The sequence below is a fragment of the Emiliania huxleyi genome (assembly GCF_000372725.1).
Source record: "Emiliania huxleyi CCMP1516 chromosome Unknown EMIHUscaffold_18, whole genome shotgun sequence".
Classification (NCBI taxonomy): domain Eukaryota; phylum Haptophyta; order Isochrysidales; family Noelaerhabdaceae; genus Emiliania; species Emiliania huxleyi.
In genome coordinates this window covers 1,030,156-1,056,196 of record NW_005200784.1, presented here as the reverse complement: position 1 = coordinate 1,056,196, position 26,041 = coordinate 1,030,156, and the positions used below count along the sequence as shown (strand labels likewise).

Here is a 26,041-nt window from a genome sequence, read left to right as displayed (position 1 = left end):
GCCTTGGACGGCTTGATGCCCGCTGGGATGCGCAGCTTCGGCGTCGCCATGTCCTCGGCGAGAAGGTCGATGTAGGTCATCAGGCCAATGGCGACGATGGGCGCGAAGTCGGCGAGGAGCGTGCGTAGCGACGCCATGAGGTACTTCGACTTGCGGAAGGAGCGGAGCGCCATCAGCATCACGAAGGTGCCGAGGCCGAGGAGGAGGGACCTACGCACCAGTCAGCCCCCTCGCTAGTCTGCTCCGCGCTGTGGCGGTGCCGGGGCGGAGGAGGAGGAGGGACATGAGGGTCGACGCGTCGTGAATCGCGTCCTTGAGAGTGTCGAGGCAGGGCTGTCCCTCGATGCAGGTGTCGTAGTCCTTCTTGAAGGGGTAGAGCAGCGCCTTGCAAGCCTCGTAGATGAAGATCGACGAGATGAGCGCCTGCGCGAGTCGGCGGGGGGGCGGGGCGGGGCTGTGGGGGCGGGGGGGCGGAGCCGGCAGCGGGCGCACACCAAGGTGCAGCCGCGGGGGGCAGTGTCTAGGAAGGGACGGGGGAGGAGGTGCGGGGAGAGGAGGGTGGGGCAGGGCGGGCTCGCACCGCAAAGATCTCGTCGGTGAAGCGCGTGATGTACTTGATGAGGTAGCACATGTCCGTGACGGCGCAGAGGCCGAGGATGATCGAGATCCAGACGCCGGTCCAGAGGCGGGCCACGAGGAAGGGGACTCCGAGGTAGCCCTCGGCCGCCTGTGCGCGGGGGGCGGTGAGGGAGGGCGGCGAGCGCGAGTGCCGCGCCGAGGTGCGCGGGAGGCGTCGGCGGGGGCGCGCGCTGGGCGGGTGGTGCGCGCCTTGTGCATGATGGACTCGAAGATGGCGACCGGCCCGGTTCCGCCGAGGATGAGGAGGGGCTGACCGGCGAAGAGGGCGAAGAGGGTGCCGCAGATGAAGGTGGAGGCGATCACCTCGATGGCGCCCATGTCGCCGTGCGTGAACTTCTCGAGCAGCGCGCCGAAGGCGATGGCGGGCGCGAGGCATGCGAAGTAGAGCAGCACGGTCGCGGAGATGGTCTTGGTTTGGAAGCCGTCGGTCCTGTGCGCGGGCGCCGCGGCGTGGGTGTGTGGTGGGCCGGCGCGGCGGCGGGGCGCACGGAGGGAGGCGGTCGGAGGGGTGGGCCGGTGGGCCCTCGCGCTGCGGCGCGCGCCAGTCCGAAACGTAGACGCGCGCCCGCTTCTTGATGTCGGCCATCAGGCCGCCGCACAGCTTGCCCGAGAAGGTGATCTCCGACTCCTCGCGCAGCTCGCGCTCCTTGATGGCCAGCGCGGTGTTGACTCGCGCGAGCGGAACGGTCATCTCGCCGTTGCCAACCTCGCCCGGCGGATCCTTGCCGCGGTTGGCATTGAGGGCGCGGTGCAGCGCCTTGTTGGCGGCAGACGTGGCGGACATGGCGAGCTTGAGCGCCTCGTCCGCCTCGCGCCGAGCCAGCGCGTCAGCCTTGCTCTCCTTCTTTGACGGCGGGTACTCCGTTGCCGCCCGCATCTCGCCGGACGCTGGAGTGGTGTCCACCACCACCTCGGGCGCAGCCTCCTCCTCCAGCGCCTCGGCGTACTTGGGAACGGGCTCGTTGGAAGCCATCTGTGACCTGCGACAAGGCAAGGCGCGGGAGAGGCGCTCGAGCGGCAGCGGGTGATATTTCTCCCTTGTGGGCAAGGCGCGCCTCTGCAGTCCTACACCCTACACCTGTGTCGACCCTGTGGTCGAGCTCGTAAAACTCTGCGACGGTCTGGACTCAGGCGCCGTTCGCACTTCTCTCGAGGTTCTCGAGGTGGATATCCTTTGGCCGCGTTGGGTAGCGAGGATTGGTGTGACGCGATCCACGCAGGCGTGTTTTCTGACGGCCGACCGTCAGCGCACGGAGTTGCCCCTTCTCCGACTGCCTGCCCCGGCTAGTTCCCGAGGTCGTCGGGTGTGACCCCTGCGTCCCCCGAGACCTAGCGCGGGTGGGTTGGAGGGGGCTCGCTGCAAGGAAAGGCGGTGTAAGAAGCCGATCCCCGTAGTCCGCCCCGCCCCTCCCCATCGGGCCGCATGAGCGGCCGCGCCTCGCAGATTCGTTTCTCGCGCCTGGGTCAGGCGCGCGGGGCATCCCCCGGGTCGCTCGACCAGCGATCCGAAGAGTGGCCGCTATGTGAGGGAAAGAGCGGGGCCCTCGACGCCTCAGTCCGGCCCTCCGAGGGGGGGAGGGAATTGCGGGGTTCCCACGGGCGCCTCTCTTCGGCCCTCCCGAGGGGGGGAGGGGAGCAAGGGGGTGGGGGGGGTCGGGGCGGTGGGGAGGTTCGCACGTGTAATCGTGAGCACTTGAGCACTGGATAGGGTCGATTCCGCATGGTACGGGACCCTTCGAACGAGGAGGGAACGAGGAGGGCAGCAGCGACGTAGCAGGGTTTCTGAGCAAAGGTTGCCACAATTCGTTATCCCAGTGAATGCCGTGGCGTTGTGATCTTGTGAACTGTCTGATATCCGGTGCCAAATGGAAGTGCCGTCAGAAGGCTCACACCTTTTGCAGAGGTGTTTTCTTCTTCTAACTCTCTCTTCAAGGTCTATGAACTAGCTAGGCCCTATGGCGGGGGCATCATCTCGGAGCACTTTTGGAGTGCGGTCATTAACCTCACACCCAGGGCCGGGGAGCTATGTGTATGAAGCGCACCCAGCGGGCCGGGGATGATCGGGATCAGGCTGCGGGCTAGAGAGCCCTGACCCTGGGGGTGCGCGTTCGCAGGGAGGGGGCCGTAAAGTAAACACGGGTCTCCGAGGGTTGTACCGGGTTTCCCCTAGCGACGGAACTGTCTGTGTATTTTCTTTCTTTAACAAGTCCGCGATAAAATTCTCAAGGGGTGCCTGTGTTCTCTAGTACCAGCACGTGCCAGTCCGCGCCGGTGTCGAGCCTGGTCTGCTGTGAGAGAGAGTTGTCTTGTTTAAATTCTTAACAAGGTCTGTGCCCCCCCACACACACACCACACCCATCCAGGGCTCGCACCTCAACCTCTCATTGACCAGCGCGCAGCGCCATAGGAGGTATCTTCTTCTCAATAACAAAGTCTGTAAAAAAGTTTTGTCGTTTGTCGTGAAAAACGAAGCAACGATCAACTCCCGTGCGCCGGACGTGCCGGAGGCCTCGGTCCTAGCCTCGGTCTCCCCTCTGCCCGCGTGCGATTTTCGCTAACTCCCTCGAGCGTAGACCGTCTCTCATCGACGCGCTTGAGCACGTTTGGCACCAAGAGGCTTTGATTCTTACGACCCTCACCCGCCAACCAAGGCAGGTTTGCACTCTACTAATTACTTGTCTCTTGTGTGTGTGCTCACTCACACCACTACACTGTGGGGGGTGCCCGAGCATGACGTATGTGCGCGTCTGTGCGTGTGTGGGACAGACGTTGTTGTCCTATGCGCGGGGCTTCCCGCCCGCGGGGACCGAAGAGCACCGCCGCCGCCGCCGCCGTTTGTCCCTATCATAAAAAGTAGCAGCCCAAAATCGCGGCGCCCCACTTCGATTTGGTCGATTTGGCGGCCCCCCGACCGCGCCCGCCCCTGCCTCCCGGGGGCCCGGCCGACCATGCCAGCCGGCGCCCGGCCGGCCGGCGGGCCCAACCCGAAGCGCCCGGCCGCTCGGCGGCGCCGTTCGGCCGACGGGGCCAGCCGTGCGGCGCCCGGTCGCCCGCCGCAGGACCGAGCCCGACCGGCCCACGCGCACGGCCTGGCCTCGATCGCCACTCTCTGCGGCGGAAGCAGCACCGTCGGCGCCCTCTGGATCCTCCTGGCACTCCTCGGCTTCCTCCCGACGGTCGGCGGCACCAACCCCGTGCGCTTTGAGTCACACTCGATCCTCGGCATGCGCATTCAGAGCCGCTCCGACTTCCCCACAACTGGACAGTACCTTGCGTATCAGCGGGACACGTACACGAATGTGACCGGCCGGGATCTGCAGCTCGAGGGGGGAAGCACGACTTCCCTCTTCAAAACCATGAGCGAGACACTCGACCTCGCCCGTACCAACATCGCGAGCGGCGTCAAGGAGGACGATTTGAAGCCGATCAAAGACCTGCTAAAGATGGCGGACCGTAGTCCGACGGACGTCGCCCAGACGTACATGCACGACCCGGCCATGACGAACACGACCGCCCTCATCAAGGGAACGAGCTACCTCAGGAAATATGTCTTGAAGGCAACAGAACACTCCGGCCGCTTCGTTCTCAACGACAGCGCTCGCACAAGGCCGTCCTCATGGCGGAGGTGCGATGACGTATTAGACTACATTTGGAGGCAGGAAATGTTGCTGCAGGACAAGACTTCAAAGATCGAGAAGCTGCAACAACTCCTACACAGTGAAAGGCAACGCACGGAGCTACTGATTGGAGCAGTTTTGGTATGCGTCTTCCTCCTCTCTTTCCTGAAAGCGTTGCGGGATTGGCTTCTGCCGCGGATCCATGGCGAGGTGCAAGGCGTGCCTGTCAGAGCAATCAGAGGGGTGGCCGTTCCCGCAGCACGACTGGTTCGAGTTCCAGTTGTTGTCGACGCCGAGACGGTTGACAACTTCACGGCTTGCCTTCTTATAGAGAGAGTTGAGAGAGAGATTTTTAGGAGGCCAATGGTCCACAATTCACAACGCTTCCAATATTGTGTACCAGAGAGATAGGTGTGAGAGCTGTGGGAGCGGCCTCTTCAACTGAGCCAGTTGGTTAGAGGCGTGTGTGTGAGTGAGTGGTTGCTACTTTCAACGATCGGCGTCGTGTTGCTCCCAACACTACCCGTCGCAAAACACTTGCCGTTTGCGTCGCTGGCACTAGACGCGCCACGCCCTGGAGGGCGGGGCCCGGCGCCACATGGCGCCGGCCAAACCGTCTAGTCGTGTGAAAAACATCGCAATCTGTAACGGTCTCTTCGATCAGGTGTGTCGGCACCGCGCGATGGCGACCAGCATCGAGTCGGTCCTCGCGCGGCGCGCGCTGGCGCGGGTCGAGCCCAACCGGCACCCAGGCGAGCGCGCAGGCGACATCAACTTCGCACCGCTCGCCGAGCCGGTATTGCGAGTCGCGCACGGCCGCCGCGCAATGTGCCGTCACCCGGCTCTCTCCGGGCCCGAGTTTGAGCACGGGCTGCCGCTGGAGCGCAGCGCGCCGTGCAAGCGTCGCGTGCTACACATCGCGCCCTCTCGCGGCCCCTCTCTGCCGACGGAGCCGCCGCAGGTGGTGCGGTGCAAGAGGGCGGATGCTGGTGCTCGCAGGAGGGAGTCGGTGGCAATGCTCCCGGTGCCCCGAGCGGCCGCGACCTCGCCCTCGGTGCCGGATGCGTCGGAAGGGCTGCTCATCGCAACGCCAATGCCGATCGGGACGGCCGCCGCGTCGGAGCGCGTCAAGCACGGGAGCGGCCTCCGGAGGAGAGCGGGACGGCCATTACGGCGGGCCGGTCACCCCGACGCGCAATCGGCGGAGGTGGAGCGGGCGCGCGAGTGGAGCCCCGAGGTGGAGGACGCCTTTCGCCTCGCGGAGGCGGGATACCGCAACCTGGATCACCTGGCCGTGCTTTGCGGCGGGGAGCCCGAGCGATGGCCGAATGGGTTTATCAAGAAGCTGAGGTGCGCCGCCTCCCTCGGCCGGCCCGCCTCGTACCTCTACTTTCCGTCGCGGCGCGAGTGCTCAGACGCTGTGCTGCACACAGTGAAGCTCTACCGCCGCCGCGCAGAGACGGCGGAGGACTGTTCACAGGGGTGAGAAAGAAGGGTCGGGCAGGGCCAGAGGCGCCGGCGTGTGAACGCCGCACGCTCGGCTCTGGGTGAATCCAGTTGGGATGCATCAAATCAAGTAGGAAGCCGCCGGATGTAAGTGGGGCGGGTTTGCTGCTGCGGGGTCCCCCGCTGTCGCCCGGGGTCGTGCGAGGGGTGGGCACGACCAGTAGGGACCCCCTCCCCCGGGCCCCGCTCTCAGTTGGGGCCTCCGCGCGGCCGAGTGGGAGATATTGGATGGGAAACGGGTCGATTTGCAAAGTGGGGCGCCGGGCCAGGCCGGGCCCGGCTCGGGCCCCTGCCGGGCCCGGCTCGGACCCGTGCCGGGCCCGGCCCGCGCGCCCTGCCGGGCCCGGCTTGCCCCTCCCGGGCCCGGCCCGCGCGCTGCTTGCCGGGCCCGGCTTGCCACTCTCCCGGGCCGAAGCGCCCAAACCAGCAGGTCGAGGAGCGAGGCGGGCCCGGCGAGGAGAAACCGGCCCGGCAAACCGTCCTGCCCGGGCCCGTCTGCGGCACATAGGCCGGCCCGCTCACTCACAGCCGCCCGGACAGGAGGGTTTGCCGGGCCCGTTTTGCGCGAGCGCGAGGCGGGCCCGGCGAGGAGAAAACCGGCCCGGCAAAAGCACGCTCGGCGGCCCGGGAGCGGCCACTTTTGACCCGGCCGGGGCCTGCCGGTGCCCCTGCCGGACACGGGACCCCGCCCCTTGCGTCCGGCGCCGAGTGGAATTCCTATTCGGGTATCCGGCGGCTTCAGTTTCAGCCTCCTCTCTCCTCTCCTCTCTCCTCTCCTGCTGAAGAGACCTTTAATGTCTAATGTCGCACAGCTTTCGTACGCGCGCCGCGACCATTGCCGGCGGCGCCGTTGCCACGTACTTCACTGCTCGGTACGTTGAGGAGTCACTCTCGTTTGAGCGCATCGACGCATGCCTGGGCATCCACCAGCGCTTCGAGGAGAACGCGTGCTGAGTTGCCACTCATTCGCTGCCAAAATGCCCATCGAGCGCTGCTGCCGTTGCTCCGACGTTGCTGTCCCAGCTCAAGCGAGAGAATGCAGACAACATCCGGCTCGCGGTTGCTGCTGCGCTGTCCGAGGCGTCTTCAGATGACGACGCAGCCGTCTACCGTGTGACGAGGCAGCTGTCGACTGTTGGCGCAAGCTCTGGCGACGGCGCGTTCGTTCAGGGCTGCTGCCCGCGCGGAGCGATCGTCTGCTTCTACCACGGCCCTGTGTACGGCCCCTTAGTTGGACGCGTGAAGCTGATGCTCACAGACCCGGGCTCCGCCCACGCACTCGGCATTCCCGCCCCGCAGCTCGCGCCGATCGCCCGCTTTTAACCCACCTGTAACCTCTCAACTTAATTCCTAGTCATGCCGGATGGCTACATCATCAACGGCAAGACGTCGGGCGCGACTTCGGACGGATCGGATGAGAGCACGCTGCTCGCCGGCCCATTGTGCCAGCACCCGCCAAAGGGGAGGCAGCCAAACGTGATGTTTTATCCTGCTGTGTGCGACGTGGCGGCGATGCCGGCCGCGGCGGCTGCCTCGATCGACAAGGTGGCCTGGTATGACACGGCGCCGCTCACGTTTGACGCGCGGCAGGAGACGCGCACCATGGTGCTGGTGGCGCTTCGCGACATCACCGACGAGGAGCTGTTCGTTGACTACAGGTACATGCCTGGAGACAACCTCCCGAAGTGGTACTCGCCGGTGGCGAGGGAGGGAGAGGTCCCGCAGGAGAAGTGGGACCCGCCCCGACCCAACTTTGACTGGTTCATACACGCATGAGAGGTCGCGTGTTGGCCGGCGGGCGAGGGCTAGTTATTTAACGGCTTAGTTATTTAAATGCATACGTCGTGCGTGTGAGCGGTATCTCTCGCCATAGGCATAGCCGACACTCCCTTTCCCCTGCGCGCCTGTGGGGTCTCTCTTCTGTGGCGCGCGCGCGCTGTGTCATACTCTCCCCGGAGGAGCCCGGTGTTGTGCGCGCGATATACGCGCGCTACCGAGCCCCTGGGGCGTGGGGGCTGGGGGGTGGGGCGTGGGGGGGCTGGGGGCTGGGGGGGCCTTTTCCCGGCGGCTCGATACTTCTACACCTCGGCGATCGGTGAGGTTAGAGAGATAGAGCTCGCCGTAACACAGCTAACACCCGACACCCCCCATAAATCAATTATATATCTCTTATCTATCTCCGCTCCGGCTTCCGCCTAGCGCCTGCCTCCTCTCCACCCGCCGGGGCCGGGGGCGGGGCCCGGGGGCGGGATGCACAAACGACAAAAAAGCATTCTATCTTTCGTCTGGGACCATGTGGAAGACGGCTAGTGCTAGTCCCCGCCCATCGGGAGGACGACCCCGGCTAGTCGCCGACCACACACCCACAAAGAACCCTGCACAAAGACCGCAGGGGCCAGGGCGGGGACCTGTTCCTTTTTACCCATCTCCTAGTAGAGGTGTCCGTTTTATTTATTTTATTTATTCGTCTAACGAAGAAAAAACTCGCACACCTGCGCCCTCTCTCCCCTAGGCCTAGCCCTACGCTAGGCCCCGGTCACCTCTTTGGTCGCTCGTGATAGGGCGTCCACCTCAACTTGGTCGAGTCGATGATCCAGTTTGGCTTTGCGTTAGTGTAGTGCTGCTCGAGCGTCTTCGGCGTGACGAGGATCGAGTGCTGCCCTCCAAAGTAGCGGATCAGGTTGAAGGCCTGCAGCGTCTTGACGATGTCATCGGTGCGGAAGGCGGTCCGCTCGGACAGCTCCTGCACCGAGATGGAGCCGCGGTGCTTGTGCAGGATCTCGAGCAGCGCGTACACCCAGTAGGAGCGGTACGAGACCAGGCCGAGGTCAGAGATGGGCCGCTCGGGCGTGCCCATCTTGCTCTCGCGGCGCGAGAGCTCGTACGAGAAGGCGATCATCAGCTTGCCTGTCCACAGCCAGACCCGTGAAGAGGCGCCGTCCACAGCAGCTCGCGCGGGAGGGCGACCGTCGGCTCGCCGTAGCCGCGCCGCTGGTAGCAGGGGAGGGTGAGGATACAGGCAAGGTTGTACTCGCCTCCGCCCTCGGCGAGCGAGGGCACCTTCTCCTTTGAAAAGTAGCCGACCATGTGGGCGCCGTCCGAGTCGACCTGCGGGGGAGAGGGGTGGGAGGGGGGTGGGGAGGGGGGTGGGTTGTGGCGTGTGGGTGTGGGCTGGGGTGTGGGAAGGGATGGCGGAGACGGGCAGAGGGGCGGGGATTGGTGTCGGTCGGGCGGCCTCGGTGATGATGTAGAAGAGGAAGGGCTCGACGTCGTAGTAGAGGGTCTTGTGGTCGAGGAAGAGCTTTGCGAGCAGGCAGAGGTTCTCGCAGTAGGCACGCTGGTACTGCGGGTCAACCTGCACGCCCCCCGGGGGGAGGGGGGGGGAGGGGAAAGGGTTCGGGGAAAGGGGTCGGGGAAAGGGGTCGGGGAAGGCGGGCCGGGGGCGCGGGAGGGGCGTGGTGGGCAGGGCGGTGTGTGTGTGTGTGTGTCTCGCCTCGAAGATGGCGATGTTGTGCTCCTCTCCGTTGATGACCTTTGTCTCTCGGTATATCTCGTCGCCGGGCGGGTGGAAGTAGCGGCACTTGGTCTGGATGTACCGGTCGAGCTGCGCGGCGGCGGGGCGGGGAGGGGGTGGGCGGGGAGGGGGTGGGCGGGGAGGGGGTGGGCGGGAGGGGATGGGCGGGAGGGGCGAGTGAGGGCGTGTGGCGCGTAGAGGCAAGGAGGGAGGGGGTGGTGCGGCGCCTGCTCGCGTCTGGCGAAGAAGTTGAGGTCGTACTCGCAGATGTAGAGCATCTCGCTCTTGGAGTACTCCTTCGGGAAGGGCGAGAAGTACCACGTCTCCATCTTCCACTTGCCCATCACGATCCGCGAGATGTTTTTGACCTTTGTCGCCTCCTCGTGCTCCTTGAGGGTGGCGAGGTCGAGCTCGCCCTCCTCCTCGTGCTCCTGACACGCGCACACGCGCACACGGGCAGCCGCGTCAGACACGCACCGCCCGCTCGCACGCCAGCCATCGCCCTGCCCTCGCCCGGCCGCGGTCACTATCCTCTCCACACGCCATCCTCTCCACACGCCGCGCTCGAGCGTCTCCCGCGCCACACCCCCGCGACGCGCCTCGTGCTCGTGCTTGCGCTTGTTGGTCGAGTTGCGCGTGACCTTGCCGTCGTCATTGACGGAGCCCAGGTCGAACCGCTCCAGCCCAACCCACTCGTCCAGCCGCCGGTTGAGGCCCTCGTAGTGCACATCTGGGGGCGGGGGGGGGGGGGCTCCGCGTCGAGCGGCCGAGGACGCGGCGCGCGCGCTGGAGCCGCAGGGAGAGAGCTGCGCGCGGGCGGGTGTTGCGATTTCGCGCGCGCGTGGCGGTGCTGTCCGCACAGTATTCCCACTCGCCGCTTGGGTCGGTCGTGCCGTCTGGGAGCGACTTTTGCTTCCGCTCAATGATCTCGCACGACTTGTACTCCTCGCCGCGCCAACGGCACATCAGCTTGGCGCCAAGCTCCAGCGGCACCCGCATCGGGCCTTTTGGGACTCCCATCCTGGAATGTCACTCGCGACTCGCCAACGCGCCGGCGCAACACGTTCAGTGGAAGAAAAACCGAGCCGATCACCTTTTCCCTCTAGCGCATCACACACCTCTCCTTAAAATCCCTGTGTGGTGGCGGCGTGCCGTCCTCCCCTCCCTCCCTTGGGTTGTCTGTTTTCTTTCTTTCTTCCCCCCCCTCTCGCTTTTGCAAAATCCTGCAAAGGTGGGGACGTGTCTGTCCTCGACCCAGCCCTACCTGGTATGTGCCTTTTCTTTCTTTCAGCACTCCCGGAAGACGGAAGAAAAAACCTGCCGCCAGGGCCCCCGTGTTTCTTCTTTCTCGCACATCAACGCACCCTCTGTTCTCTTATCATACAATCGGATCTACTCAGAGACTTCGTGAACTGTCAACTGAAGTGCGACCCATTCGCATTGAGATGTAGATAAAGTGCACGCCAAAAAAGGGAGTCGCTGACATCTACACCGGGTTCAATCTAGATCTACGTTGTGTAGCTCGCTCGTACCGTAGAGCTCCTGGATTATACCTGGTGGTACCGAGGCGTACCACAGTACCACCCTCGCCCAGGGACCTGTGGGCACTGCCTGCGCTCGGCACCGGGCACCGCCTCGGTACACAAAATGCGCCTGCGGGCGGACCCTCACAAACGACAAAGATCACAGATCACAGAACGTCGTCCAGGGGGAGAACGCCAACCACTCATCGCGGCCCCATGCGCATCACACATCATCAGTTCAGCAACCGCGCCGCCGCCCTCCGCGCCTCCGCCTTTGGCGTTCTCCTGCACCGCGCGATCCAGCCGAGCAGCCCCGCAATCGCCGCGCGGAGCAGCGAGAAGGGCGAGCTCTGCTCGCCGTCCCAGCTGCTGCTCGCGCGGCGCCGCGCGACGCCCGTCGGCGGCAGCGCCGCGTCGAGCGGGAAGCGGCCGCGCCACTCGCCCGGCCTGCGGCCGGCCGGCGTGAACTTCTTGCCGAGGGTGCGCACGAAGCGGTCGCCGTAGTAGGGGGGCGGCTCGGTCGACTTGTGCTTGTAGGGCGGCCGCTCCATGCACTTGAGGCAGCGGGCGGCGCGCTTGGAGAGCGTCCACTCCTGCAGGTAGTCGATGATCCCCGCCTCGACCAGCCACACCGTCCCGTCGGCCAGCTCCGTCGCGAGGCTCGGCCGGCCCGAGCTGCTCGCCGCCGCCGCCGCCGCCGCCGCCGCCTCGTGCGCTGCGGCGAGGGCGGGGTCGGCGGCGGCGCCGGGCGGCGGCAGGCGGTAGGTGCGCACCAGCAGCGAGTAGTCCATCAAATTGTGCCTCCGGAGGAAGGCGGCGTCCGACTCGAGCCTCGCGCACATCCACGCGCACGCGGGCGCCGTGAGCGGAAAGCGCACGTCGCGCGCGTGCTGCTTCCCCGCCGCGTACTGCCGCCGGCCCGGCGCCCACGCGTCCGCCGCGACGTCCGCCGCCGCCGCGAACGGACTGCAGCACTTCCGCGACGCCAGGTCGCACACCCGCATGCCCACATTAAAAAATCGCTTGTGCACGTCGCGCCGCTTCTCGCCCTCGTACAGCAGCGTCTTGTCGTCGGCGGTGCCCTTGAGGTCGTAGACGCTCGGCGCACTCGCGGCGGCCACCGCCGCCACGGGCGCCGGCAGCACCGAGCCCATGGCCACGTAGTGCACTCCGGTGGACGGCCGGTGAAAGTGAGCGAAAAAGGGCGCGAGCAGCGTGTCCCTGTGGCGAGTGGCGTGCACCACGTACGCGGGCGCGAGCCGGAGCAGCGCCTCGTGGTCCGACGGCGACAGCTCCTTCACCACGAAGGCTTTGCCGCGGCACTTGTGAAAGGCGAGCAACGTGCCTCCTTTCCCTCCGCCGGCCGCCAGCGCGGCCCAGTCAAAGCCGTCGAGGAAGTCGTCCTGCACATCGGACAAGGACCGAAGCAGCGCCAGGTCGGCCTCCGAGGCGTGGGTGGGGCACAGCTCGCCGCCGACGCAGATGTGCGGCACGAAGCGTGCGCGACTGCATCGCGACTGCTCCTGCATCCTCGCCCTGAGGGAAAGAAGAAATTCCGGTCCCCTCTTGCCCGCAACCCGATCCCGATCATCCGGCCCGCTGGGTGCGCTCCTCAGCTCCCCGGCCCTGGGTGTGAGGCTGATGACTGGTTGACTGCACTCCAAGACCAAGTGCTCCAAGTGCTGTCTGAAGCCGTCACAACTGGCCCCTTAAAATAAGATGAGATTGCCAGATGAGAATGGGGGGAAGGACAGGCGGGCGACATTTGACGACGTAGCTCGTAGGGGGCCACAATGTGACGACCAAAACGATCTTGGGGGCCAGGGTGAGACAACAGGTCGGGGTGCCACATGGGGCACACCACAGGCGTATTCTAGAGGGGGAAAAGAAACGGGGAATGAGGGGCCCCGCCACGAGGAGTGCGTTTTGGGGATGCAGAGCGTGCAAGCGAAGGCGGCTAGGGATGAGGCCGCAAAAGAGGCGCGCGAGGCAAGGAGGAGACGCGGGGAACTGAGAGACTGGGACGACTGGAAACAAGAAGACAGCGAGCCACCACAGGCGTCGTTGGCGCACATACTGAGCGGCAGCTGCGCTGGAAATAAGGAAGAGGCGCGTTACTTCATGCGAAAGCTTGACAAACACGCGGCGAGGGCGGCAGCAAGAGTTGAACGGGCGGCGCCTGACTCAAAAGACACAGCTATATTCCTGAGACGCGCGAGGGCAGCTCCTTAAAGGCAATGGGGTCTAGATTTGGAGCGCTCGCCGAAGAGGAGTACGACAAAATAGCGCCCGTGATTGCCTGCATGCACGCTGCCCGCACTCACGGACTCCATACCCGAAAGAAAGAGAGGGGAGCTCGCAGGAGAGGTGACGAGTGAACTGCAGGTAGTGGGGAAGGCAGCCTCGATCGCCATGCAGACATGGATGCGAAACAACGACAAGACCAAACAAATCTAACACTCACACGTCATTTGGGGCCTGGAGCCCTGTTCACGCGCGCGCGAGACGTGCAGACAGGGTTGCCAGGTGAGAGCGAATGGCGCGGTTCACGCCTCGCACAACAGAGATCTCTCTCTCAAGACCAAGGCACGGCAGAGGAGAGAGAGAAGAATATAGGGTGGATAAAGCGTCTGTTCACAGCATGGAGGGTGAGCCACGCCGAACGTACCGAACGTAGAGCCGAGCGGAAGGAAGCCGGGGAAGACGACTCCGAGGAGGACGAACCAGTGGAAATCCCGTATCCGTGAAGGAAGGCTCGTGCGTCCATTTTGGGAACAGAATCGCGCCAAAGCTCGAGGAGTTCCCTCTGCTATGGAAAACGCAACCTGCTACAGCCAGAGCTGCGTGCCGCCGCCGCCGTCGGCTGCGCCCTCGACGAGCGGCAATCGGTGCCTCACCTCGCTGCCCTTCACGTCTCAGGCTGCGTGCTGCGACGCCTGCGCCAATACGCTCGGCTGCCTGGGGTTCAGCGTGATACGCCAGCCGTTGACCACCAAAGGCAGCCATTTCGCGAGTAAAAGACTCTCGAACCGCCGATCGTGCTGCCTGCAGCGCTTCTTTGCAGAGGCGTGCTCTCTCGGCGACGACGGCGGTCAGCACGAGCGCTCGGGCCAGCTCCTGAGCGCGCCCTGCACCGCAAGGTGCCTCCTGCCAGCCATCGCGGGCGCCAGCAGCAGCGAGCGTGTGAGCCTCGACGATGTGCCGTGGCTGGCGCCGTCCCTGTGGCGGGCGGGCTCGCCAGAGGCGCCTCCCGACGCAGCGGCGCGGAGCCGCCGGGCTATTCGCGTCGCCGTCTGCCTCGCCGGCCAGGCGCGCACCTTTGCACATCCAGCGGTGTGGCGCTCGGTGCGGGAGCACCTCCTGGAGGACGGCCGGCACGAACTCTTCCTCGTCCTCGCGACGGGCTCCCTCACGGCGGCGGCCGCCTCGGGGTGGAACGACCAGCGGGTCACATCGCCGTGCGAGCTGCGCGACGCGCTCGAGGCGCTCGCACCGCGCGCGACCAGGCTGGTGGTGGACGACTTCTCGCCGCCCGCCGCCTGCGGCAGCGCGCCAAAGACGACCCGCCAGTTCCAGAAGTGGGCCGCCTGCGCCGAGCTGGTAGAGCGGCACGAGGCGGCGACGGGCGGTGCCTACGACTACATCTTCCGCTCGCGCCCGGACGTGCTCTGGCGAGCGAGCCCGCGGGTCGAGCGGCTGGCTCGAGGTCTCGCCGGCGAGGACGTCGTCCTCACCGCAAACGACCGCCACCTCCTCATCCACCGCTCGCGCTGGGGCGTGCTCCGCGCGATGCGCGAGATGGAGTGCCACGCCGCGTGCCGCCTGTCCAACCGCTCTGCTGCCCCGTGGAACGAGTGGCGCAGCAGCCGCCCGCGGCACGGGCCGAACGAGTACTGCCTCCTCCTCGCGCACCTCGCCACGCACGGCATCAGGCAGGTGGAGGCCGCCCTGCCTCCGCCCTGCACCCCACGGCAGCGGTTCGCCCGCCGCCCCGCCCGTCACCGCCGCCGTGATGCTGCCGCTCCTGGGCCGCAGGTGGAGGCGGCGCACCCGCGCGATGAGTGCGTCCTGCACTACTCCTCCTCGAGCCCAGTGACGGCAGCCCTCCGCTCGAGCGCAGGGCCGAGCGAGACCCACCGCATCTCGCGCTGGCGTTATCCGCTGCTCGGGGCCCCGGAAGGCGCGGCCAAATACATGTCCGACGCCTCGGTGCCAAACAAGTGGCGCGCACCGTCGACGGGCGTCCGTCGGCCGAGCTGCACGGCGCCGCCCCTCCGCTGCGAGTACTGCGCCGCAGTCGAGCCGGCCGCCAGCCCAGACCAGCCGCATCCATGCCCGCCGGCGGTCGATCTGCCCGCCCTGGCGCCGAAGCAGGCGGTCCCGCCGCCACGTGGCAGCGAGTGCCCGGAGCAGACGCCAAAGGCGGGCAGCGTCTTCTGGCCGCAAAGGCGCTTCCGGCAGGGTGCTTGGAGCGGATCTAACCCGTGGGCGTGGGTCGACTATCCGGTTCGCACCGAGTTCAACTACTCGCGCCTCTCGCACACCGCCATCAAGGGGCACCTGGCGGCAGGGCGCTGGATGACCCCGCTCTAATACCGTGCTAGACATATTGTGGCTCAGCGCTGTCTCTCAGAAGCAAAGCGAGACGAGTCGCTTGGCGCAGCAAGAACTATGCCGTTGTGAGAGACCGAGTGAGACGAGGAGCGCCGCTCGCTTGTTCACCGTGAGGCGAGTGTGAGACTCTGTGACGAGACGCTGCGCTGAGCTGCCAGGGCGCGCCCGTCAATGGGCTCTTCTTTTTTCCCTCTTCCTTTTCCAAGCCGCGCTTTCGGTAATTCTTCCCGATAAACTCTCCCGCCGGCTCCCACCTGCCGCCGCCACTGCAGCATCTCGGGCGTCCCGCCGATGCAGCGTTGGTGCGCTCTGGGTAAAGCAGCTCAGAAGAGGTTGACGCCGGCACAAAAGGCTCAGAGCAAGCGGCTTCAATCGGAGTACGTCAAGTCCGTGCGCGACAAAAACGAGGCCGCTGGGCTGCGCCGAGACGGAACCGCTGAGTCGAGCTCTTCTTTAGCCTCTCTCGTGCGCCTCGAGGCGGGGGCGCGGCGGCCGGTGGCGGACGCCGCGGCGGCGCTCACGGCGCTGCGCGAGCTGCTCGCGTCTGGCAGCAACGGGTGGGGCAACATGGCGGCGCGGCTGCTCGCGGGCGGCTGCACCGATTCGTATGAGGCTGCGTGCGAGGCGCTCGTGCGCGCTCGCCAGGGGTCCATCCTGCGCGCGCTGCGGCTGGCGCAACTCGAGGTTGCACGGCTGCTGCGGCGCGGCGTCGCGGAGGAGCCGCTGTCGCGCGAGGCGCTGCTCGCGCATCCGGCCGTCGCGGCCCTGCACGGGACGCTGGCGAAGCTCGATGGGCTCGAGGCGAACGGCTCGCTATACGGCATGTTCGCGGGCCGCTTCGACCGCGACGAAGGCGGGCTGGTGCTGGCGCAGCGCGCCGCCGCCGTCGCGCTGCAGTGGCAGCTCCGCGCGGCGGCGCTCGAGGCGCTCGTCTGCGAGGCGCAGCAGCCGGTGGACGGCGCCGCGGCAGCGCTCACGGCGCTGAGCGAGCTGCTCTCCTTGGGAGTCAGCAAAGGAGGCCAAGGGTGGGGCAACATGGCGGCGCGGCTGCTCGCGGACGGCTGCCCCAAGGAGTACGCGGCCGCAGTCGAGAAGGTCCTGCACGCCCGCCAGTGCTCCATCCTGCGCGCGCTGCGGCTTGCGCACGACGAGGTCGAGTCGCTGCTGCGGCGCGGCGTCGCGGAGCCGCTGTCGCACGAGGAGCTGCTCGCGCATCCGGCGGTCGCGGCCCTGCACGGGACGCTGGCGAAGCTCGATGGGCTCGAGGCGAGCGGCTCGCTATACGGCATGTTCGCGGGCCGCTTCGACCGCGACGAAGGCGGGCTGGTGCTGGCGCAGCGCGCCGCCGCCGTCGCGCTGCAGTGGCAGCTCCGCGCGGCGGCGCTCGAGGCGCTCGTCTGCGAGGCGCAGCAGCCGGTGGACGGCGCCGCGGCAGCGCTCACGGCGCTGCGCGAGCTGCTCTCCTTGGGCGGCAACATGGCGGCGCGGCTGCTCGCGGACGGCTGCCCCAAGGAGTACGCGGCCGCAGTCGAGAAGGTCCTGCACGCCCGCCAGGGGTCCATCCTGCGCGCGCTGCGGCTGGCGCACGACGAGGTCGAGTCGCTGCTGCGGCGCGGCGTCGCGGAGCCGCTGTCGCGCGAGGCGCTGCTCGCGCATCCGGCGGTCACGGCACTGCACGGGACGCTGACCAAGCTCGACGACCTCGAGGCGAGCCGCTCGCTGTACGGCATGTTTGCCGGGCGGTACGACCGCGACGCAGAGGCTTCCGCCGCCTCCGACGCGCCGCCCGACGCGCCGCCCGCCGCGCCGCCAGCCGCGCCGCCAGCCGCTGCGGGCCGCGTGCCCCGGCCTCGTGACGGCGAGATGCCCAAGCTCGCCTCCACCAGCGACGCTGCCACCGCCGCCGAGCCGCCGCTCGAGGCCCTCGACGCGCCGCCCGACGCGCCGCCCGCCGCGCCGCCAGCCGCGCCGCCAGCCGCTGCGGGCCGCGTGCCCCGGCCTCGCGACGGCGAGATGCCCAAGCTCGCCTCGAGCAGCGACGCTGCCCCCGCCGCCGAGGTGCCGTTCGAGGCGCCGTCTGAGGAGGACCCAGACGACGCGCAGCTGCAGCTCGAGCTCGAGCAGCTCGACGAGATCGGGATTGGCACCTGGAATGGACCAGTCTGCCGCGAGCGGCTCCGGCTGGCTGTGCTCGCCGCGCGGCTCGAGGCGCTGCACGCCAACCCGGGCCGCTGGGCGCGGCTGCTCAAGCGGCTCTCGAGCGGCTACGCAATGCGGCGTGGGCTCGACGAGGCCAAGAAGGAGCTCCAGCGGCGCATCGCGTCGCACACGAGGAAGCGGACGACCACGCTCGACCCGGCGGCGCACGCGCACATTTGCAAGACAATGCTGGCGGAGCTCTCAGCGCCGATGCGGCGCGAGTCGGAGGCGCCCTTCGACGGCGTCGAGCTGCTCGCCTGCCTCGAGAGCGGCGCGGCGTCGTCCGCCGCGGGCAAGGAGCTGCTGCTCAACCTCGCGCCGTTGCAGGCGGCGCTCGAGAAGAAGGGCAGCGTGCGCAAGCGCGTCGAGGCGGACCCCGACGTCGACGGGTCCGGTCTGGACCCGTCGCTCGACCGCTTCGTCGCAAAGCTCGCGGCCGCGCTGGCCGGCCACCTCGAGCTGGTGATCAACGGCAAGGCGGTCGACCCGACCTACGTCGAGTTCTACCTGTCCAAGGACGGCGGCTCGACGGGCGCTCTCGCCGCCGTGCACCTCCTGGTTGGACACGCTTTTGTCCATGTCCTCTTCGTGTGAATAGGTGCGCGGCGTCTCCCTTCTCGAGACGCCGCAGACGGTGCTCCGCTGCTCACCCACCTCGGGCCCGTGAATAGGTGAGCGGGCGGCGTCGCACTTGGGATGTCCGTGACACGTCCAGGACGCTTCCGAGAAGTGTCCTGTAGGCGGCTGGCCGGCCATCTTTGCGCTGCTCGACGCGCTCTGCCGCCTCCACGGCCGGCGCATGCTGGTCTTCACGCGCTGGTACCCGGGCGGCAGCTTTACGCTCTGCATCCATGTGATGGCGCCCGACTTCAAGTCGTCGACGCAGCTGCTGATCGGCGCCGCCATCGGCACCGACGGCAAGCCGTTGCCGCTGCCTTCGCTCGTCGCCTACACGGTCTGCACGCAGCTGTTCGGCTGCTCGCCGTACGCGCTCGCGGCGTGGCCGCGGAGGCGGCCACGCCGCCTCATCTTCATCGACGCGCCCGACTCGATCGTCGGCTTCCGGCTCTCGCCTGTGCAGGCCTGCTACGTGACGCCGGTTGAGCGCAACGCGCTCGGCGAGGGCCCCGACGGCGAGGTTGGCGCGATGTGACCGGCGTTATTTCACACGTCTCGCTGTGAATAGGTGACCCCGTGACGTGTGCCGCGGTGCGTTGTCATCGGCGTCTCTTCACACGTTCACATGTAAACAGGCGAGCTGCCTCTTTCCACAGGAGCGCGTGAACGGCGTCTCTTCACACCTCTCGCTGGGAGTAGGCGAGTGGTCCTTGGGCCATCCGCACGTCGTTATTGCGCTTCTTCACACGGTCGAGTTGCGAATAGGCGATCGCGGCCCCTGCGAGGCCGTCGCGACGTGAACATCTCTTCACGCCGCCGCCTGTGAAACTAGGCGGCCCGCGCAAGGCCACGGCCGAGCAGGGCGAGGACAGGCGCATGCTCTCCCTCATTGGCTACATCCTCCACCGCGCCGGCGTCCAGTGCGTCGCAATGCTCGGCGACCGCTTCTTCGAGTCGGCCCGCTTCCTGCAGTGGCACCAGGCGGAGACTGGCGGTGGCACTTGGTGAGCGTACGCTCACTCGCTCCTTTGGCCTCTTAGGTTTGACGAATGGTCCAAGCAGCCGGCGGGCGCCATTCGCAACGTGCGCGCGACCTTCGAGCACGACGCGCTCCACCCGCCGCTCCCCGGCGACGACGACGGCAGCGGGCTCACAGAGCTCGACGCGACAGCGCTGATGCGGCGGCTGCAGCCCAAGCGCCACGGCATCGCCGACCCGTCGCGGCCGCGGGATCCCAAGTTTGAGGCGCGGCTCGACGCGGCGGTCGACCAGCTGCGCCTCGAGGCGCAGCGGGCGTCCGCCGCCGCCGCCGAGCCCGCCGCCGGCCGGGCGGGTTCCTCCTTCGCCAGCGTGGCAAAGCTGCGGGAAACGCGCGGGGCGGCGCGTGCACGGGCGCCGTCGCCGAAGGCGGGCTCCTCCCAGCCAGACTCGCAGCGCGCCCGCCGGTCGGCGGCGCGCGGCCCCTGAGCTTCGGGCGTGGCGAGGGAAGGGGGGGGTGGCGCTGCGAGCCGGCGCCGCACTGCACTCTCAATACTTATCACACTACTGTTGCTGCCGCCCTCCGCACATATGGCGGCCGTGGTCTATGTTCTCTTGCATGTCATGTGTCTCTGCCTGCACCTCGCGCGTGCACGCCGTGAGACTCTGTCGCTGCACTGCTCGGCAGCGGCGGCGGCGGGGGGGGGGGGGGGGAAGCTTTTCTCTTTTTGTTTTGTCGGGTGTTGCCCGTTAACTTATAGTCTATACACATCTCACATTCCAAAATTCATTAATAGCGCCTCGGGAGACAGCCCCTTCCAGTTCAGTGGCCCCCGCCTCCTCGTCACAACCGGCTCGCGGCACAACGGGCACACCTCCAAGGAGGCCAACGCACCGTCACGGCCGCTCTGCGGCCGGCTGCGCTCCCCGTCCACCTTTGCAACCCAATCATCCACGCAGCGTGCGCACAGCCAGTGCCGACACGGGTGCAGCTGCGCCCACTCGCGGCAGGAGCGCACCTCGCGCAAGCAAACCTGGCACCCCTCGGCCGCCGGGTCCTGCAGCGCGGCCATCTTGCCGTCCGCCACGAGCTCACCCACGGGCCCGACCAGCGCGTCGCACGCCGCCTTTGCCAGGCTGAACGGCCCGGCGTCGTCGCGGGCAATGTGCTCCTCGCGCGAGAGCCCATTCTCGTGCGCGACAAACTCGCATAACGCCGCAAAGCCCCTCTGCCGCTCCTCGGGCCGGACCAGCCACCGCAGCCACGCCACCGCCATCTCCCGCCGCCCGCGGGGCCACGCGTCGTACAGCTCCACGAGCCAGCGCTGCCAGACCGCCGCCTCCTCCTCCTTCAGGTTCGAGTTCGTGATCTCGTTCAGAAAGTCGACCAGCGCCGCCTCGGCGCCGTGCAAGCGCTCGTACATGTTCGCGTGCGCGCTGTAGTGGCCCACAACCACGAGCCTGTCCTCTCCCGCCGCGGGCTCATCCTCGCACAGTCCCGCCTCGCGCAGCAGCTCCCTCCACTTGTCGATCGCCGCGACGCCCGTCCTCGACGTGAAGACGAGATGGTTGAGCCGGTCCGCGCCCTCGCCGCACGAGAGCGCCCGCCCGAGCTCGACCGTGGTCGGGTGTCCATTGCCCTGTCCGCCCATCAGTGGGGTGTGCACCAGACCAGCCGCGCTCACGGTGAGCGAGCACATGCGCAGCTCCTCCTCGCCGTCTGCGTTGGAGAGGTACCACGGCATGGTCTGCGGCTCGCTCCGTATCTCGGAGCCGTCGACGAGGGTCATCAAGTCGAGCCGCCACTCCCGCGCCGGGTCGAGCCGCCACTCCGTACAGGAGAGTGGCGTGGGCGGCGCCGGGGTCACCTTGACGATGCGCGCGGGCGAGTAGAGCGGCTCTCCGGCGCGGAGCACCGCCGCCTGGCGGCGAACTATAAAGCCCTCGAGCAACGTCTCCGGACGAGAGAGGTCCAGATTCAAGCCGAACGCCTCGGCCGCGTCGCGCAACAGCACCTGGCCGTCCGGCGAGAGGAGCGCCGCAACCTCCTCCGCCGTGAGCACCTGTGGCCCGCCGCCGCCGAACCCGCCGGAGGCTTGCGCCTGCGCCGCCTCCAACAAGTGGCCGTCAGCGCGCGACGGGCGACCGACGTCGGGGATGATCCACTGCTCGGTGTCCACGCGCGGGTAGACGTACGAGCCGCCTTCGAGGAGCTGCACCTGGTAGTGCGCGCCCAGCGCCGCTGAGTTGGCCGGTCTAACCTGCGTCACCCGGCCAGCCTTGAACTCGTCGTGGAGCTTGGCCCTGCACAGCACACGCTCGCCGGGGCGGAAGCGGAGCAGGCTCAGGCCGGCCATGCCCTCGGCGATTCCCTTGTCACGCGATTCTGCCGCCGCCGCCCAGATGTACATCTCCCTCGCGTACGCGTCCCTCCACTCCGCCACGCGCCTCTCCCGCGATTCGTGCGTAGGAGGAGGCAGCGGCGTCTGCGGGCGGAGCTGCGCGACCACCGCCATCGTGCTCGCCCCGCCGCGCCACCACCGCCGCGGGAGAGTGCCCGCGGCGTCCAGAGCCGCCTCGCCGCTCGAGACGCCGGACCCGTCGGGGCTGCGCTCAGCACCTCTCAAGATGTCGGCCACACGCGCGTGTCCGGAGAGGTTGGCGACCGCCAGTGCGGTGTGGCCGTCGAGGTCCTCGAGACTGGCGTCCGCGCGGTACTGCAGCAGCACGTCAACAACCTGCTCGTGGCCGGCGGCGGCAGCGGCCATCAGCGCGGTCCGTCCTCTGCCATCCTTCATGTCGACGCTTGCGCCGTTCCGAAGCAGCACGAGGGCTGTCAGCACGTGGCCGATCGCGGCGGCGCACATCAGCGGGGTCGACCCCTCGCAGTCCTGCCGGTTTACGTCGCAGTCCGAGCCGGCGCCCCGCAGCAGCGCGTCGACAGCCTGATCGTGGCCGCTGTGGGCGGCGACCATGAGCGCGGTGAAGCCGTCGTTGTCCGCAAGGTCTCTCTCCTTGCAAATGAGGAGCAGCGCGTCGAGGGCACGCCCTTCGTGGTGGGCGGCGGCGAGCATCAGTGCGGTGAGGCCGGCTGCGGACTGATGGTTGACCTCCGCGCCGTGCTGGTACAGCAGCCATATGAGCTCGACACGGCCGTGCGAGGCGGCGTACATCAGCGCAGTCTTGCCCTCGTGGTCTTGCAGGTGCGGCGCGGCGCCGTGGGCCAGCAGCGCAGCGGCAACGGCGTGCTGGCCCTCCATGGCGGCGCTCATCAAGGCGGTGAGGCCGCACCTGTTCTGCCTGTCCACCGCTGCACCGCGGCGCAGCGCCTTTTCGACGAGCCGCGTGTACCCGCGCTCCGCCGCAGCCATGAGGACGGTCGAGCCGAGCACATCTCCAATGGGCGCGTCGACGTCCCCGTCGGCGGCGGCTAGCCACTCGTGCGCCGCCTCCTCCCAGCTGGGCAGCTGTAAGGCAGGAGGAGCGCGAGGGCGCATATCTCGAGTTTCCGGAAAAAAACAAACTCCGTCTTACGACACTGGGCACGGGACTGGCTGAGTAAAGAGACGAAACCTCTCAGCAGCAAAAGGCGGTCGCACAACACGATTCACGCGACAGGCAAGAAGAAGAAGATCTGTCTCAGGCAAGGCGCGGGCGACGGCTTCCTCGGGGGCGACGGCGAGAGAAAAGAAAGGAAAGCTAAAGAGACGCGACCGCACAGGGGCAACGGCAAGACCCCCTGCTGGGGGTTCGGCCCTCTCACTGAAAACCCCGTGCGGATCGAGTGAGTCATCGCACCACCACCCTTGGCAGGACACAGCCGCGCCAGACGTCCGCCAGCTCTGGAGCCGCTCCCTCGCGGCTGTCGAAGCGCTCCTCGTCCCAAGCGACCAGGTAGCCCAGCCGCATCACCTCGACCGCCCGCTTGCGAGCCGCCTCCGGGAAGAGCTCGTGGGACTGCGGCGACCACTCCGCCGCCTTGAGGACCAGCCTGCCCACCTCCACCGCCTCGGCCGCTGGCTGCAGGTTGGCCGGCCTGAGGGAGGGCAGAGGCGTGTCACAGAGAGGATCCGGCGAGTCTAGGAGAGGCCATTGCAGTGCGCGCCTCAGTGCGAGTGCCTTGGCCTCGCCCGCCACGCGCACGCCGAAGCGGGCCGTCGAAGCGTTGGAGGAGACGACGACGCCGACCTTGCCGTTCATCGAGGGCCGCGAGACGAGAGAGCGGATCTCGACTGTGGAACCGACGGCCGCAGCGGTCGGATCCGACTCGCCCCACGAGCAGAGGACGCGCGCCCGCTCGAGGGAAGAAGGCGCGCCGGCGAGCGGGTCAGCGCCGCCGCGCAGCAGCGCCCGCGCCCGCTCGACGGTGAGCGCCTGCGGAAGAGGGGCAATGGGCGTGAGGACAACGCGCTCACGCCTTCGGCCGCTAGTCTCGGGCACGCCTCGAGATGCTGGAGCGGCGTCCAGCCGCGGCTGGCGACCAGCCAGGCGGCGAGGTCGGCGTGGCCTCCTTCGATTGCAACCTCCTCGGGCGTGCCGAAGGGCGTATCGTCGCGGGAGGCGCCGTAGGAGGAGAGGAGCTTGGCGACCTCGAGGTGGCCGTCCTCGCACGCCGCGAACAGCGGCGTGGCGCCTTGCTCATCGGCCTGGTCGATCGCCGCGCCATCCTCGAGGAGCAGCCGGACGCACTCGAGCTGGCCCTCCTGGCTCGCCATGAGCAGCGGCGTGACGCCGTCGTTCATCGCTTGGTTGATGTCAGCGCCAGCGCCGCGCAGCAGCTGGGCGCACTCAAGGTGGCCCTGCTGGCACGCGATGAGCAGCGGCGTGGCGCCGCCGTTCATCGCTTGGTTGACCGCTGCGCCAGCCTCGAGGAGCAGCCGGACGATCTCGACGTGGCCCTTGTAGCACGCAATGCACAGCGGCGTGACGCCATTCTCCTTGGCTTGGTTGACCGCCGCGCTCGCCTCGAGAAGCAGCCGGACGCACTGCTTATGGCCCTGCAGGCTCGCGACGTACAGCGGCGTGCAGCCTTCAGCGTCTGCGTGATCGGTCGCCGCGCCAGCCTCGCGGAGCAGCCGGGCGCACTCAATCTGCCCCTCCTGGCACGCGATATACAGCGCGGAAGCGCCGCGGCCAGTCGTCGCCCCGACGCTCGCGCCGCCCTCGAGCAGCAGCCGCGCCGCCTCGGCCTGCCCGTGCCGAGCGGCCCAGGTGAGCAGCGTGTCCTGCTTCTCGGTGTCGTGCCGCGCGTCGAGCTGGGCCGCGAGCGACGTGCCGCGCGTCCCCTGCCCGGAGAGGAAGGCGCGCAGCCAGGCCAGGTCGCCCCGAGCCAGGTCGGCGAGCTGGGTTGGGATGGCGCCGCTCATGCCGCTCATGCCAGAAAGAAGAAAAACATTTGGAAAGCGGGAAAGGTTCAACTTATATGTTCCACTACCGTACCCCCTGTCGGGGTTCACCCTCGGGTTTCTTGCCGTCGTCCCTGGGCAGCTGGGGCGGGGTACCCAAGGGTGAACTGTCGGGGTTATGGGGTTTACGAGGTGTGAACGTGAACAGAGTAGCGGCGCCCCTCACGGCACCACACTGACGCCGGACAGCCCGAGATTAGCCTAGCAGTGAGTGGGAATCGCCTGCCGGTCGGCTTGGCACGAGCCAAGCACTTGGGTGGCCGTCAACCGAGTCCGAGCGGCGCCTGAGGTAGGTGGGTGCCACGGCGTCCGCACGAAGGCGTGGCGGGGTGAGGAGCCAGGAGTGGTGAATACCTCCCTGACGGGCGCGCGGCGCGCCGGATGGTCCGCCGAGGCCGCCGCCGCCCCGGCGGCGGCGATGGGGGCGGCGGGGCCGACCCGGCCGGCGTTTGTCGGCTCCACCTACAGAAGAGCAGTCTCTCTGGGTCGACGATACTAACTCGGTAGTAACGCTGAGCGGTGCTGTGCGACGCCGCGTCGTGCGCGAGGCGACCTCCTGAGGCCACCTGAGCTGGCTATGGATGCCACCAGGACGCACGGCTAGCAGGAGCCAGTCAGGCATGCCCTGCTGTGGAGCAGAGCCGGCTGGCGCACGACCGATACTAATAACTCAGCGCGCCGCGAGAGGCGAATCTGGGCGACTTTGGAGGCGCAGTTCTCGAGGTTGCCGTCGACGATTGATGTCGGGTAACTTGTCACTGCCGTCCGGGAAGGTCTTCTCTCAGCAGGCAGGCCGAGCGCCGTGGCCTGGCTCGGCTCGCCGCGAGTCGCGCGAATTTATCAGTGCCAAAACTCACGAGACCTCGATACTAACAAAGACTACGATACTGGGGGTAGGATCCCTATACACACGTTCCTCTCAGGCAGATCTTGGAGCACTTGGAGTGCAGTCGGCAACCTCACATCCAGGGCCGGTGAGCTGAGAAGCGCATCCAGCGGGCCGGATGAAGGCGGCGAGGGAGGAGGCGGCGAGGGAGGAGGAGGCGGCGAGGGAGGAGGAGGCGGCGAGGGAGGAGGAGGCGGCGAGGGAGGAGGCGGCGGCGAGGGCGGAGGCGGCGGCGAGGGCGGAGGCGGCGGCGAGGGCGGAGGCGGCGGCGAGGGCGGAGGCGGCGGCGAGGGCGGAGGCGGCGGCGAGGGCGGAGGCGGCGGCGAGGGCGGAGGCGGCGGCGAGGGCGGAGGCGGCGGCGAGGGCGGAGGCGGCGGCGAGGGCGGAGGCGGCGGCGAGGGCGGAGGCGGCGGCGAGGGCGGAGGCGGCGGCGAGGGCGGAGGCGGCGGCGAGGGCGGAGGCGGCGGCGAGGGCGGAGGCGGCGGCGAGGGCGGAGGCGGCGGCGAGGGCGGAGGCGGCGGCGAGGGCGGAGGCGGCGGCGA

General features: G+C 67.8%; 8 protein-coding genes across 8 annotated transcripts; 4 read left to right on the top strand and 4 right to left on the bottom strand.

The window, feature by feature from the left end:
* Positions 1–3,863: 3,863 nt before the first annotated feature.
* Positions 3,864–5,742, top strand: EMIHUDRAFT_203346 (hypothetical protein; the record flags this gene model as incomplete). The annotated part of the gene is made up of 2 exons (XM_005783561.1): positions 3,864–4,466; positions 4,837–5,742. The coding sequence occupies 2 exons, from the start codon at positions 3,864–3,866 to the stop codon at positions 5,740–5,742; spliced, it is 1,509 nt and encodes a 502-aa protein (XP_005783618.1).
* Positions 5,743–6,660: 918 nt separating this feature from the next.
* On the top strand, positions 6,661–7,616 carry EMIHUDRAFT_434438 (hypothetical protein). The gene is made up of 3 exons (XM_005783560.1): positions 6,661–6,912; positions 6,934–7,044; positions 7,117–7,616. The coding sequence occupies exons 2-3, from the start codon at positions 7,011–7,013 to the stop codon at positions 7,536–7,538; spliced, it is 456 nt and encodes a 151-aa protein (XP_005783617.1). The 5' UTR covers positions 6,661–6,912; positions 6,934–7,010; the 3' UTR covers positions 7,539–7,616.
* A 609-nt stretch (positions 7,617–8,225) lies between these two features.
* EMIHUDRAFT_415328 (hypothetical protein) lies at positions 8,226–10,263 on the bottom strand. Its single transcript, XM_005783559.1, has 6 exons — positions 10,137–10,263; positions 9,872–10,006; positions 9,538–9,802; positions 8,962–9,250; positions 8,741–8,870; positions 8,226–8,669 (listed from the first exon to the last, which is right to left on the bottom strand). Exons 1-6 carry the CDS (start codon positions 10,240–10,242, stop codon positions 8,299–8,301), a joined length of 1,296 nt encoding a protein of 431 aa, XP_005783616.1. The 5' UTR covers positions 10,243–10,263; the 3' UTR covers positions 8,226–8,298.
* Positions 10,264–11,032: 769 nt separating this feature from the next.
* On the bottom strand, positions 11,033–12,328 carry EMIHUDRAFT_203342 (hypothetical protein; the record flags this gene model as incomplete). Its single annotated transcript, XM_005783558.1, has 3 exons — positions 11,033–11,446; positions 11,573–11,630; positions 11,775–12,328. 3 exons carry the CDS (start codon positions 12,326–12,328, stop codon positions 11,033–11,035), a joined length of 1,026 nt encoding a protein of 341 aa, XP_005783615.1.
* Positions 12,329–13,610: 1,282 nt separating this feature from the next.
* On the top strand, positions 13,611–15,392 carry EMIHUDRAFT_203341 (hypothetical protein; the record flags this gene model as incomplete). The annotated part of the gene is made up of 2 exons (XM_005783557.1): positions 13,611–14,735; positions 14,835–15,392. 2 exons carry the CDS (start codon positions 13,611–13,613, stop codon positions 15,390–15,392), a joined length of 1,683 nt encoding a protein of 560 aa, XP_005783614.1.
* Positions 15,393–15,980: 588 nt separating this feature from the next.
* Positions 15,981–20,002, top strand: EMIHUDRAFT_449697 (hypothetical protein; the record flags this gene model as incomplete). The annotated part of the gene is made up of 7 exons (XM_005783556.1): positions 15,981–17,155; positions 17,450–18,170; positions 18,328–18,750; positions 18,887–18,979; positions 19,077–19,234; positions 19,271–19,493; positions 19,970–20,002. 7 exons carry the CDS (start codon positions 15,981–15,983, stop codon positions 20,000–20,002), a joined length of 2,826 nt encoding a protein of 941 aa, XP_005783613.1.
* EMIHUDRAFT_309694 (hypothetical protein) lies at positions 19,982–20,485 on the bottom strand (the record flags this gene model as incomplete). Its single annotated transcript, XM_005783555.1, has 1 exon — positions 19,982–20,485. The coding sequence occupies one exon, from the start codon at positions 20,483–20,485 to the stop codon at positions 19,982–19,984; it is 504 nt and encodes a 167-aa protein (XP_005783612.1).
* Positions 20,486–23,006: 2,521 nt separating this feature from the next.
* EMIHUDRAFT_352918 (hypothetical protein) lies at positions 23,007–23,243 on the bottom strand (the record flags this gene model as incomplete). The annotated part of the gene is made up of 1 exon (XM_005783554.1): positions 23,007–23,243. A coding segment is annotated over one exon (237 nt), but the record flags the coding sequence as incomplete, so codon positions are not given.
* Positions 23,244–26,041: the final 2,798 nt, after the last annotated feature.